This window comes from Monodon monoceros, unplaced genomic scaffold (assembly GCF_005190385.1).
Source record: "Monodon monoceros isolate NGI ecotype Baffin Bay Population unplaced genomic scaffold, NGI_Narwhal_1 Super_Scaffold_4, whole genome shotgun sequence".
Classification (NCBI taxonomy): domain Eukaryota; kingdom Metazoa; phylum Chordata; class Mammalia; order Artiodactyla; family Monodontidae; genus Monodon; species Monodon monoceros.
Window position 1 is genome coordinate 77,168,476 of NW_021703781.1, and position 13,408 is coordinate 77,181,883.

Here is a 13,408-nt window from a genome sequence, read left to right on the forward strand (position 1 = left end):
ATCCTTTCACTAAGGCCGACCACCTTATTGGCATCTGGTCAGTGAGGTGTGCGTGTGAGCACGAGATTAGATAAGAAACGGTTGGACAGAGACCAGAAGACTCGGTTTCATTGTACATTCACAAACGACTCAAAATTAAAGTTGAACCAAAAAAAGTCAAAAGAAGATCCCTACTTCCTACTGTGAAAAGCCAAAACTTCATAGACAAGAGTCCTTAATAGACTAGGGGCTTTTGATTTCTATAAAAAGATACTTGCAAAGGTGCAAAGGAATGAGTGAAAAAATAAAGGAACTAAGATTTATATTGCAATGTGTAATCAAAAGAGAACTCGAAGTGTCACGATTTATTTAAAAAAGACCTAAAAACATTTGATTCACAGCTTTCCCCTAGGTATGTCATTTAGTACAACTCACTAATAGGTTAAATGTAGGTGACGTTAGTTGGTTGGTTGGTAGCAGCTAAACTAAGCACGCGGTTTCTCTTTGAGATGGTCAGATCTTCTACAGTTGTTACAAAGCATAACGAATTGTATAAAATGTCTGACTGAGCTTTCGTGATGAACAGTGTCTCAGAGATTGATCCACAGAAACACTCTCCGATGGCAGAGAACGCGTGTGATTTATTGGTGACTATATTATCTGCTGTGTATCTCTCTACGTGTGTTTTCAAATTCTTGCCAGGATTTATCATTTGGCCTTTGGGTACCAAAAGATTAAAAATGAGATCTACGAAAGCTTAGTGTCCGATAGCTCTGACCCTGTCAACTTGCAGTGATTAAAGGCATGTCCTGACTTCGGGGGACTCCTGGCTGCTGGGCATTTGCAGGATGAGCAGTAAGCACGTCACTGGTCTGGAGTTGAAACAAACGCTGAATTTGAGGTGTCAGTGTGACGCTGAGATGTCACTTGGCTTAGCGCTACAGCACATGAGGCAAATATACATATAGTCACATTTTAGAGATTATTCATGGTCTCCGACCACTTGAAAAAAATTGTGCTTTCTCCGGAATTTGATGTGCTGAAAATTGCACTCGCCCCCCGCTTATTTGCAAAATTAAACATAAAAATGAAGTCCTTTGCAAATGTAAGGGCTACTTTTTCTTCTCAGTATTAAAGAAAAAAATAAAGGCTTGAAAATAATTATGAGTTTTAGCTGTGTTACAGAGTGACAGCCTGCCGTTCTGCAGGTTGATAATGTAATCCTTGCTGATCTGGGGTGCGGGCATAGAATTTTTGCTTATCATCTTTGACTATGTTAAGTTTCATTTCCGGTTTTACATCCCACATCCACGAACTGCAAAGAACAGCTGGCAAGGTGTGACATGTACTACTTCGCTTCTGTGAGTTGATCTGTTACAAAGGCCTTTTTGGTAAGCAGGGTGAGAACTGGTGGCGTCCGAGTCAGCCACCATTCACTCCGTCCTATTCGTTTTGGGAAGGGATTTACTTTGAACTCCAGTGGGTTTTAAAGACGGCCTTTAGACTCCAAACACCATGAGTTTTAAAGGAACCAGAGTTTCCATCGTCCGTGCTTTTTAGATTCAGTTTTGGGTTTTTGCTTGGGAGTTGAGTAAGTCTCCTGAGAGTAAGGCGAGTGTGCGACCTGAGTTTCCTCGAAAGGATGGAGTTTCCTCAGAACTGGCTGGAGTTTGTCTTCTTGCTGCTTAAAATCTAGCTCCACACTAGAAAGAAAAGAGAGGGGAGAATTTAGTGCTTGGTCTTTCCTATATAAAGAGTTCCCTTAGAGACAGCAGAATTTGGTACCATCCCAGCAGGGTAATGATCATTCGGATGGTGTTTATAATGCCGTTTGACGGTTCAATATGAAGCAATTGGCTATAATATGTTTTAGTGCTCGGTCACTGTGAACTATCTCAAAAAGTTTCATTTTCTTTGAAAAATAACTTATTTGCATTCATTGCCAACTTTTGAAGTTTTATTAATGTACACAGTTGGTGTGAAAGCATATGTGTTTGTTGAAATGAGAAATGTGACGTGTGAGTAACCCTTTTGCTTGTCCATAGACTGCACACATGTGCTTCATGGGACAGAGAGGTAACCGAAGATACGAGTGTTCAGGGGTCGTCTTAGTGCATGTACACCAGGTATTTGGAAGCTCTGTGCAACTTTTCACAAGGTCAGAGAAAACCATTTATCTCACCTGAAACAGTTGTAAAGTGAAGTGACCTTGGCTTCTGGTCTCCTTTGCAAAAAACCTCATCTGCCTAAAAAGCTGGTAAGAGCCCAAGTATCCAACACTGGGGAGAAGAGTGTGTTTTATCAAGTCAACACCATTGAGTATCACTCAGTTGCTCGCAAAGATAGTTTTCCAGGCAAAAAGATAGTGTTCGGTGAAAATAACAAAACTGTAGTTACATGGCTGAAGCCATAATGTGCAAACATGCAGCCACGGGGAAGGACATTTGCCAGTAGTGACAGGGTTTGTGTTAGAACGACAGGGTTAAAGCTGGTTCTCTTGCGTCTTATGAAATTTCTCCTGAGAATGCTGCATTTGGCCTAGAGTCCTCCCATCCGTTCATGGCTTTGGAAGGGACCATTGTTGACCCCCTAACTTTGGGTAGGACCCCCCTGCTCCAGTGTCACTGTTCTGTGATCAGCCCAGGGGCAACGGGCCTCGCCTCCCTTTTGGTTCCCTTGCCTGTGTACCCCTAGAATCTGAACCTGGGCGCTGCATCACGCCAGGCCTCCGGAGATGTCCACTCTGTGCTGCCTCCACTTCTGCGCCGGGTGCCGGTGGAAATGTCAGTAGATTCACTAAAGGCTCAGCAGTGATGATAATACATGAGCTCAACATTTTACATCCAGTGGAACCGTAAACCGTTTACAAACATATGATGTCCTATTGATTTAGAGAACCATTAACCCTAGCTACATTTTGCAAAGACAAAAACAGCAAAGCTGTATTATCTGGAGTTTTAAAAACAAGTTCAAGACCCATCTAATGGACCGTTTTATGCTTTAAATCCAGTGTTCCATTTTTCTTATCATCAAAGACTGTATTAGTGAAAAAATTAAAAATATTGTCAGAGAAGTTTATGGCTAGTTCTCCCCCTGTTCCCAAAACAAAAATTATTTTCCCCCCCTCATTTCAAAGGGCCTCTTTGAGTTATGCTGCAGTTTCTAGGAAATAGAATAAAACCCCGTGCACTCATGACTTGCTAATCTAGAACAGGGGATAATGTAGTCATGCTTCCTCTTGGGGACAGTTGTGAAAAGTGCAGATCTCAGGACATGCTGCCTTTGTGAAACACGAGCCTCAGTTATTGTTTCAGTGGGAAGAACAGGGATTTCCCTCCTGGCTTTTTCATCTGATGCTGCGGAGCGGGGAGGGGGTGAGTGGGGGCTCAGATAAATCCCTTCACCTCTTTAAGGTTCGGTTTCCTTCACTTGAAGGGGTATAATAATTACTGTCCTGGCATCTTACTGAAAAATGGTAAGGATCCTCCCCACTCCCCCTGTCCTGAAAGAAAGAGTTTCCTAAACTATAAGATGCAATTCAGATATTATTTTCTCCTTATCATTTGTTGATCACTAATTGTATAATGGGGACAAGAGCTAACAATGATTAAGAAGTACCTACTCAAGAATTCTTCAACTTGGACATTTAACAAGGAAAATAAGAACCTTGCCATTGAGTCTGTAAGATAGTATAGCATCCAATATGGTATTTTAGGTACAAAAGAGTAATTTTGTCAAGGTGCTTGGTTAGTATTGAAAGCATGTTCTCCAGATCATAACCATCTCAATAGGCCCAGATAGGTTTTGTGTTATTAGGTCAGAGGGTGGGTGCTAGCATTTCCTGGGCTAACAGTACAATTCTGGGTACCTGTAATTATTGAATTCCCATTAAGCTCCTACATTGGGAATCCTGTTATTAACCAATTTATCACACCGCAGAACCACCACCGTAATCACAGCGTAATCTAATCTGAGTTCTTGTTAACAAAGTGACTCGACTTCATCTGTCTGTTGATTCCTGTCTGCACTCCCCCACGACTGAGAAGCTGCCGCCAGGAGCTGGTTTCTTCGTGGAGGGAGTGTGAGTGGCCGTGAGCGCCTGCTGGGAGATGCCTGCAGTGAGGTGACCTTGAGCCCTGCACCTCCCTCCCGGTCTGTAACCCCAAGTTGCAGTGCACCTGCTTGTCAGGTGATGTCCGGGTACCAGGGGATCCCGTGCCCTGCTATCAGGTAGGAATAACGTGGCTCTGTCCAGTGTTTTCCACTGGGGGACTTTTCTCCTTTAGGGCGGAGCACACCAAGTCACCGGGGTCAATGTGAAGCAGACAGCCGGCTGGAGAGGGCAGTGTCCGAAGGTTAGTAGTCTGGCCGACTCTAGCTGACACAGAGCAAAGGTCCAGTCCCTTCAGTCTTAGCGGCCAAATGGCCAGAATAAAGCAGCACCTGCTACCCTGGTCCGCACAGAGGACTTGGACAGAAGCCAGCGGTGGACAGTCTAGGGCACTTGGACTCTGTGTCCAGAGCCCCTCCCTGTTTAACGCAGGGAGCTGTCCAGATAGGGCCTGGGAGCGGGGGATGGGGGGTGGGTGCTGCCTCGTGGAGAAGCGATGGCCCTCGATTTGGGCTTCCACACTGATCGGAGGGACGCGGTGGGTGTGTTGGTGGGGTTGGCTGCAGCTGCCCGGCAGACGGTGCGTGTGGGCACCGTCACCGTCTTCAGGGCTGTCGCTTTCTCCCCTGTCTGGAGCACGTGTCCTGGCCACTCCTTGCCCCTCTGTCCCCAGGCCCACATGACCTTCTTACTCTCTAGCACCTTCTGCAAGCTCCCCCACTCGGCTCCTTTCTCCCTTCTTGGCACTCACTACAGATGATTGCATTTGTCTCTGTGTCATTTTGCCTCCGTCCCCCGAATGCAGCTGCTGTGACGGGGTGACTCTTGTCCCGTCTCTGCTCCCAGCACCTACAGCACGGCCTGAGTCGCGGCAGTTGCCTACGTAATACTTACAGAATTAACGCATGAGCCGTAAAAGACATGTCCCGTCTCGGCTTTCGTCCCCATTGCCCTGGGCTGCTGTGTCTTGGTCGGTGATGTTGGCTGTGCCCCCTTGCTCTTCCCTCCCATCGAGCCCCCTCCTTACTGCCAGTAAACAGGGCTTCTCCCGCAGGCAGCGCTGTGGGACCCGCTCCCGGTGGAATCTGTGGCCCGGCTCCCTTCTCTCAGAACTTAATCGAAGAAGATGCTGAAACTTTTGTCGTAAAACACACACCAGGATCTGTTTGCAGCCTGCCTCCCCCGCTTCTACTCCTGGCTTCCCCTTTTCTGGAAGGGTCTGCGGTAAAATCTTTAAGATGGGCCGGGTTAGCAGGGTGCGGCCAGTTGCGCTCTTCGAACCCGGGAGTCTTGTGATTCCCTTCCCACTTTTCCTGTGGGCTGGAGGCCCTGCTGTGGTTTTCTGCATGATGCTGCTTCTAAGCTCAGTCGAGGGCAGTGCACCTGCCTTCTGCGGTTTGGACCTGCCTTCCCAGAGCAGTTCCAGCTCAGAGACTTAGCCCTCATTGAACAGGCAGACAGGAGTGTGTGTGTTCCAAGTCTGGCCTCTAGACCTTGTCCTCATCTGTTAGGGCTCGGCTGGGGCTTGGCACAGCTTCCTGCAATGCCCAGGGTCTCAGAGTCCGGCCGCACACGAGGCTGGAGGCTGCTGGTGGTACCGTCCGCCTCCTGCAGGCCAGATCTGGCGTTTGTAGCACACCGTCGAGGGGACACACGAATCATGCGGAACACTTGCACCTCCGAGGGTAAGCAGCCTGGAAAAAGTCCTGACTCTAGAGAGTCCGAGCCTGAGTGTGAAGGGACTGGAGCCAGGCCAGCCTCCGCTAAGCTGGCTGTTCTCTCCTTTGGTGCCTGAGGTACAACGCAGACTGCAGGCTGTGCCGGGTGATCCAGAGCGGCCCCAGGACCGCTGGGGCTGTTTACAAGATATGAATCCCCGGGAGCTATCATTACTTACGTTTTATCTCTCTCCTTCCCCTGCCTGTGTCCATCCGACAAAATGCTTGCGTTGAGGGCTCCGTGGTAACTGAAGCCGTGCTGCCAGTCGTGCCACCGAAAGCCATTGGCCACATCTGTGTGGCTCACGGTGATGAAGGATTAAAGCCATGGGCTGCAGACTGCATTTTTTTGGTTAGTCTTTTTCTCTTGAAAATAGAAGTTTTATGTGTAGGGACTTTGCTTACAGAATTATTACTCTACATTTCCAAAGAAATAAAAATCTGCGCTGAACCTCAGGCTGCTCTGTCAGCTGGCACCAGCTTTATTTGCTTCCCGGCATCTCTGCTGGGCTTTGTAGTAACACTTCTCCCCACGACTTCATGCAATTTTGCAGAAGAGCGTGGTCCCAGCATCTCCAGCGGATGCTCTGCTTGTCTGCTGCTCCTATAAATACCCGGGCCCTGCCACAGTTTCCTTAGCAAGCTGTCGCCAGCTCCTTGAGTTAATTGAAGGGGAAATGGATTTAGAACATTCCTTTCTCCAGTCCCCTGGGTGTAGCAGTGAAGAGTTAAAAGCAGGTGAGTTCGACTCCCAGGCATTGTGTGTTTCCTGGACTGGAAGAAAACCCGAAATCTCTGATTTCTCCAACCTTGACAGTGTTGGCGGGGCTCAGTGGACCGCAGAGCGGAGGCCTCCGGTTTTAATTTTCTTTGAATCAGATCGCAGAGTCCCCGGTGCTCGGTGTGGCTCTGACTGACCCACGCTCTGCCACCGTGGATACATCATCCCACCTTCAGGGACCTGAGCTTCCCGGGCTGTGAAACGACAGTGGAGATGCACGCCCACCGCCAGGGGGCCCCATGGAGCCACCACGCCCGCACGGAAACTCAGGCAAACTCGGGGCAGCCAGCTCGCCGGGGCGTGCGATGGCTCTCACAGTGTCCTCAAAATGCAGTGCTTTATGTCCGGCTGGCTTCACGTCAGCGCCTTGGATCACACAGTGTTGTTCAGAAGAAGCTGAAAGTCAGGCTCCAAGTAACAGGCTGGGTTGTCTCCCTTGCAAGCCTGGTGAACCAGGCACATCTCTTTTTATTTACTCCTCAGCCTCAGTTTACATATGTGGTCCCGGCTGTGCCTCTAGGCAGTGGGAGAACCAGGACCCAAAATAGCCATCATACTTCCCTGGACGCATCTCCGTGTGACTACTGAGGGGCCCCATCCACCTGGCATGTCCAGAATCAGAGCGTTTCCCCAGCCTGCTGCTCTGTCTTCCCAAACTCAGCTGCCATGCCGGGCACCTTGGCATCTAGCTGGACTCGCCCTTCCCACCTGCTTCCATCAGCTGGGTACCGTGCAGCCACCCTCAGCAATCTCCAGCACCTTCCTCTGCCCCCAAAGAACTTAGGCAGTTTTCACTTTGGCCACTGAAACAGCCGTTCAGTGCTTCTCTCTCCATCTCTCTCTTGCCCTAACGTGTTTTCCAAGTACCAGAGTCACCTTAGGAAAACCTGAAGCTCCTTGACAAACTTCCGCTCATCCTTTAAACCGAGGGCACTTGTTGCCTTCTCCTTCCATGGATTTTCTAGACTAACCACATGTGCCCGCCCCTGCGTCCCGTCCAAACTCCTCTGGTCCACACTGCTCAGGGTCTCTGCACATTTTTATCAGAGCACTTCTGGCTCATGTTGGATCATAGCTACTTTTTCTCAGTTCTGTGAAACGCATCGAGGGATAGACCATGTTGAATTCAACTGCATCTGTGATGCCTTTAATACAGTGACAGACTCAGCACGTGATCTCTCTGTTTACTGAATTGAAATAAACTGATGAACTGAACCCGAATCCCCTCACTTCCAGTCTCAGCAGAATGCTGCCTCTGTTTTCTAGTTATAACTTATTCATCAAAACGAACATATGTACACAAAATATGTCCATATGTTATATACCTGTTGTGTATATGTATGGAGCTTGTTCTAATAGTTTCCAGTATTAATAATTTGAACGTAGAAATGATTCATCATAACTCTGAATCCTTCTTCTGCCACTTTTTCACACAGTAGGTGCCTAATCAAAGTTTACAGAGTCACTGTAAGATTTAAAATATTAGAAATAGATAGGTATTCAATAGTACTAATACCTGAACTATAAGATCTGTTCCCTTTTCGTCATGGCCTATGGCAAGGAAATTATGGTTATGGTTATAAAAAGCAAAACATTAGCCAGTTATCCTAGCTATAAAGTATATTCCAAAGTATCCAAAGTTACAGACAGTGACCTTTCTGAATACATCCTGGTACGTAGCCTGACCACGCAGGAGGACAGTCCTTCCTTTTATGCTTGACTGAAGCTCCATCCTCGGTATCTTTCTTATCTGTGACTCCTCTGGAATGCAAAGAGTGGTCTGGCACCCGGGCTTCATCTAAGTGCCCAAATTTGAGGGCTGGCCAGATGCACAGGGATCAGGGAACTGCGTTTGAGCCTCCTATAATTTTGCGCCACAGAGAGGTCGAGGCAGAAAGACTCAAGCGCTGTTTATAACCTCCAACCATAATCATTTCTCGAGTAAGAAAGGGACCAGATCACTAACAGTGTCACGTGTATTAAGCATATCTGATGTCACGCTTCTAGCAAGCCATCAAGATTAGACATTATATTTAGAAGGGATGGATAATTATTAAATGTGGACTGCCAATTCACTGCTGTCCCTGGCCTCAACAAAGAGCACACAATTATTTTTTTTAATCTTTGAGCAGGAAGTGCATTGTAACTGCAGTTAAAAGGAGAAAACACAGGACTCTCCAAAATTGTTTGTAGTGGGTCCTTCAGGTGCCAGGGCTGGAACACCCAGCCAGGTGACCTGAGTCGGGTCGGCTGAGATCTTGGCCGTGACCTTGTCTTCTGTCCTCATCTTGAGGACGGACAATCTGTTGCCCAGAGAGGAATGACTTGCGGTCACCGTGCTTGAGCTAAAGTGCAGAGCAGCCCGGCCCCTCTGAGCCACCAGCCCAGAATGCTGAGTTGCTGACGCTCTCAGGAGCTTCCCCTCTTCTGACATGAGCAGAGAGAGAGAGAGAATATGGAGCAGTGACAGTTCTCAGTGCGTAGGCCAGGAAACCATTAGTTTCTTGTGCATGTCTTATGGTGTCACTGGTGACCTGTCTAAACCCCCGGGTTCCCTACCACACCTCCAGGGATGTGTTGTCTGTGGGATCAGTGCCTTCAAGGTGGCTGATGGGGCAGAAGAGTCAGCTGAGTGACAGCAGCAAACCCTAGGTGGTTTCTTTTGTCATTGAGTCCCCAAGGAATTTTACATGCTAACTTAGGGCACTCAGGTAAGGACTGGATGCTGTATCTAGCTCGTAGAAAAATCTACATGGTTGTCTAAAAGTGAATTACACCGATTTGCTCATGACACTGACAATGTAACTCCTTCACACTGTTTTGGACATAGGTGACTACCTCATTAATTTTGACTTTTGAGGGTCTTAAGAGGAGGGCTATCGGTATAATTAACCTTTCTCTGCTGAATAATTTTTAACTAATTGCTTTACAAGGAATATGTTGAGATGAGCAACCAGCTTCCACTTTTACAGCTGTACAGGTACACATAGAACTTTTGATACTAAAGGTCAGTAGAAGGTCACTAAAGACGACTAAAGCCTGATCCTTACATACTGGGGAAAAAGAAAGAATATGTTTTTATAATTCTAATGGAATAGACAAAACTTGGGCTATTGGTTTGGGGAATCTTTTCTTTTAAGATGTTGGGGGTAGGAGTTTATTAATTTATTTATTTTGGCTGTGTTGGGGGTCTTCGTTTCCGTGCGAGGGCTTTCTCTAGTTGTGGCAGGCGGGGACCACTCTTCATCGCGGTGCGCGGGCCTCTCACTATGGCGGCCTCCCTTGTTGCGGAGCACAGGCTCCAGACGCACAGGCTCAGTAGTTGTGGCTCACGGGCCTAGTTGCTCCGCGGCATGTGGGATCTTCCCAGACCAGGGCTCGAACCCGTGTCCCCTGCATTAGCAGGCAGATTCTCAACCACTGCGCCACCGGGGAAGCTCCTCAAGGAGAATTTTGAGGTCTGTTAAGTCATTCTTTTTTGTTTTTTTCTAACGTTTAGTTTACTTTATTAAAACATATTTCCTTACATCAGAATGACATCGCCTAAAGTATTATCCAAGGAAATCCTCCCTGTCCTCTTCCTCCCACCCCATCAGTCACTGTAAATACTAGGAACAGAGCACTAAGTATTAGACAAAAGCTAATTTCCTCCACATCAGTTCATGTTGGTAAAGAACTTAATATGCACAAGTGGTGGTGATCGAAAGCAGGCCTGCAAAGGCCACTTCCACTTAGAGATAATCACTAAATGACAGAGGCAGCAAAGATTCCACTCCAAGTGGGCTCTGGACAGGCTAGACCTGGCCCCGGTTCTGCATACAAATGCAGTTACCTCTCTTAACAATAAGACTTCATTAGGTTTCGAGGCGTCCAGTTCTGGTGGCTGTCCTGACTGCAGCTCCTTTTTTGCAGTACTCTGGAATCAGTGACATTTCCATGCACATTTTTGTCTGGAATCTTTGCAGCCTTCTGTTTTGTGTTCTTATTGGTGATGGCAATGAATTTCTATTGATGATTTGAGAAAATGCAAACCATTAATTCTGTGAATTCCTTGTTCCATCTCATAATATTAGGGTATATTTCTCATCTTTCCTGAAACCCTCCAGTCATTTTGGAAAGGACCTTGCAGAATTTGGGAGCTTCCTTGATAAAGAGTTAAAGATTTCGATGCACTGGAAAGTTCCCCAGCTGCTGTAAAGCTACATGCTTATGTGCCAGCAGCAAGGCATCCCCTTTCATCCTTGGAAATCCTCTGGCTCTTTCTCCCCCTAATCCTTCCGGTTGTTTCCAACCCTCTAGCCTGGGGGGTGGGAGAGGTGTTCTACAGAACACATCTAGACCCTCCCCAATATGCTACCCCTCCAAGATGGTCCTGTGTCCTCTGCGTCAGCTGTCCCCGGGTGGAACACCCTGGTCGCCTTCATCTGTCTGTCCTCTGCCTTTCTTCACTGTGTCTGTGGCCCCCACACCTTCGGTGCAGAAGGTTCCCTGTTGTTGTCACTCTGTTGTTACAAGGTCTTACGGTAGGGGTTCTACGGGGTTGTCTTCAGCCAGATCACCAGTTCCTCCCGCCTCCCGGTGTGTGGGGCCATCATGCCCCTCATCTCCTAGGAGTTCCATGAAAAATGCTTGCTGAGGAAATGCACAGAAGCACCAAATGGAAGGGACTCGGATACTTTATCAAAACAGTTGTTTGAAATTTCATCTATACTTGACCATCCATGGATCATATCAAAAGATGAAAATACAACGTAGACAACAGGGCATCCTGCAAACTCCCTCCCTCTGGGGTGTTGAAAACAAAGTGATAGGCAGACGGGCAGTGTTTCCCTTCCCTTCGGGGGCCAAGTCCACTCACGGATTCACTGCATAATTATTAGTGTTACTTGAGGCTGGCTGTGGGTGGCCCTGATGATACAGAAAGGACGCAGGTGCGGGCAGTGTCCTCCTGAAGGGGACAGGTGTTGTAGGACTTGGAACTAATGGTAGGAATTCTAATACTTTACTGGAAGATTTAAATTCTGGTAAAGATTCTACTTAATTAGTCTGAATCATCGTTATCATTATCTTTCAAAGCTCGCTTTCATTCCCCAAAGCCTTTGAACTGAGGTTAGCACAGGCTATCCTCATAAAAATGCACAAATTTGAATTCAAGCCATTTTGTTGTGGTATTATTTTACGAATTAACCACTTCAGTAAAGCAGGGAAATGGTATGTTGCATTGTTCCTTTTTGAAACAGAATCTGAACAAAGGATGAATCATGGGTTAGCGTGACTCGTCAGATTAGTCTGACAAGAGACCTGCTGAGATAGGGCGGGTACAGAGGATTTCAAGTGCTTATGAGCAAAGGTTCTATTAGTACTTGATCAGTCGAATATTTTCTGAAATAATTATAGCCTATTTTGACAGGAAATATGGATGATAGCCAGAAAAGTTGTACTACAGAAAACTAAAACTTGTATCCCTTGTTATCTTGTTTCATGCTGAGATGGTCTTAAATTAGAATTTCACAATTGGTCCAGATCAAAATGGAAAGAATGTCATTTTAGGAAACGAAAACTGTAGTCATGTCAACCACCTCCAAATTCCCACTGATGGAAGATATCACTTTTGATGCTTGGGTTTCAGTGTCTAGGAAGCAGGGCAATCCATTGCCCAAGGATGGTTGTTTCGGCTCTTTGTAAATCGATTTGCCAATATGGGAATGGATGCTATTTGGTTGAGAAATGCCCTGTGAACGCCCAAACTTTTATCTCCAAGTAGACTTTCTTCTGAAGTTCTCAAGATCCATTCCTCTCATAATTGTAGATCACTGACTCCCGGCATTTCAGAGCTAGAAAGGACCTACCTGATCCCTTCCTTAAATCATGCAGGACTTGGAGATCTAATGGACACCCCTCCAAAGACAGAGGATGGCAGCTCAGCCCTAACCTCTGGGGCGCCCCCTATCTGAGCATCAGTCCCAGGCAGGCTGATTTTCACAACCTTTTGTTTGTGGTCCCAGAGGCCCTTATTCCATGAAATTGCTTCAGGATCTTCGGTCCCTTTGATATTTTTTTTCCATGACAGACTTATTTTTTTTTACAGAGAAATATGTACTGCCACCCATGGCAAAGGCACACATTTATTCAAGGGCTTGCGTTGCTAGAACCACAGGCAGCCGTGTCTTGGACACGGCCCCCTTTGCATATCCCTAGGCCAAGTGTTACTGGCAACATGGTGGATTCTTACACTGCTCGGAGAGGGTACTTGGGTTTTGGCTGAAAAGCAGCGTGTAAATGCAAGATAGGCGGGATCAAATTCATTGACCTCCAGGGCTCTCTGCCTGCCAGCAAACAGGTATGACAAGTGACAACGTGGAAACTAGCAGCTCTGATGGCCCCTCGTGTTCGCCCAGGCTCTGGGACCACCACAGGCCTTTGGCATTTTAAAATGTCTTTATTTTGAAACTCCTTCAACCTATTCAGTTCTGAGGTGCTGCGGGCATCCTCTGGGAAAGACCCAGAAGAGTGGCAGAGATGGTGGTACAGGGACTCTTAGGGTGCAGGCCCTGGTACCTGAGAGCCTGGGTGCAGAGCCAGGCATAGAACCAACTGCAGGGACTCCGAGCTTGAACTCATCCCCTTCTGATGGGATCGTCTCTACAGAGGTGTTTGCAGGAATTGATGGAGGATTTCTTGCAATGTCCTCCGTGAAAAGAGATGCACTTGAATCATAAAGCCTTTGCAATTTGGACACTCCCTCTGGCTCACCTCTGAGATGTTCTGGCTGCCCGTTGGCACTGCTCCAGGGCCACCTGGACAGGTGGTTTCTTCTGC

General features: G+C 47.2%; 2 protein-coding genes across 10 annotated transcripts in view; one reads left to right on the forward strand and one right to left on the reverse strand.

Annotated features, from left to right (window-relative positions):
* The window catches only part of DOCK1 (dedicator of cytokinesis 1), a 528,766-nt gene that overhangs the window by 212,694 nt on the left and 302,664 nt on the right, over positions 1 to 13,408 (forward strand). The window lies entirely within an intron of this gene.
* The window catches only part of INSYN2A (inhibitory synaptic factor 2A), a 37,465-nt gene continuing 24,798 nt past the window's right edge, over positions 742 to 13,408 (reverse strand). The window contains exon 3 of the mRNA XM_029245567.1: positions 742 to 1,682. Within this exon, the coding sequence (XP_029101400.1) occupies positions 1,502 to 1,682 (181 nt within the window). The 3' untranslated portion in view covers positions 742 to 1,501. The remainder of the gene's footprint in view (positions 1,683 to 13,408) is intronic.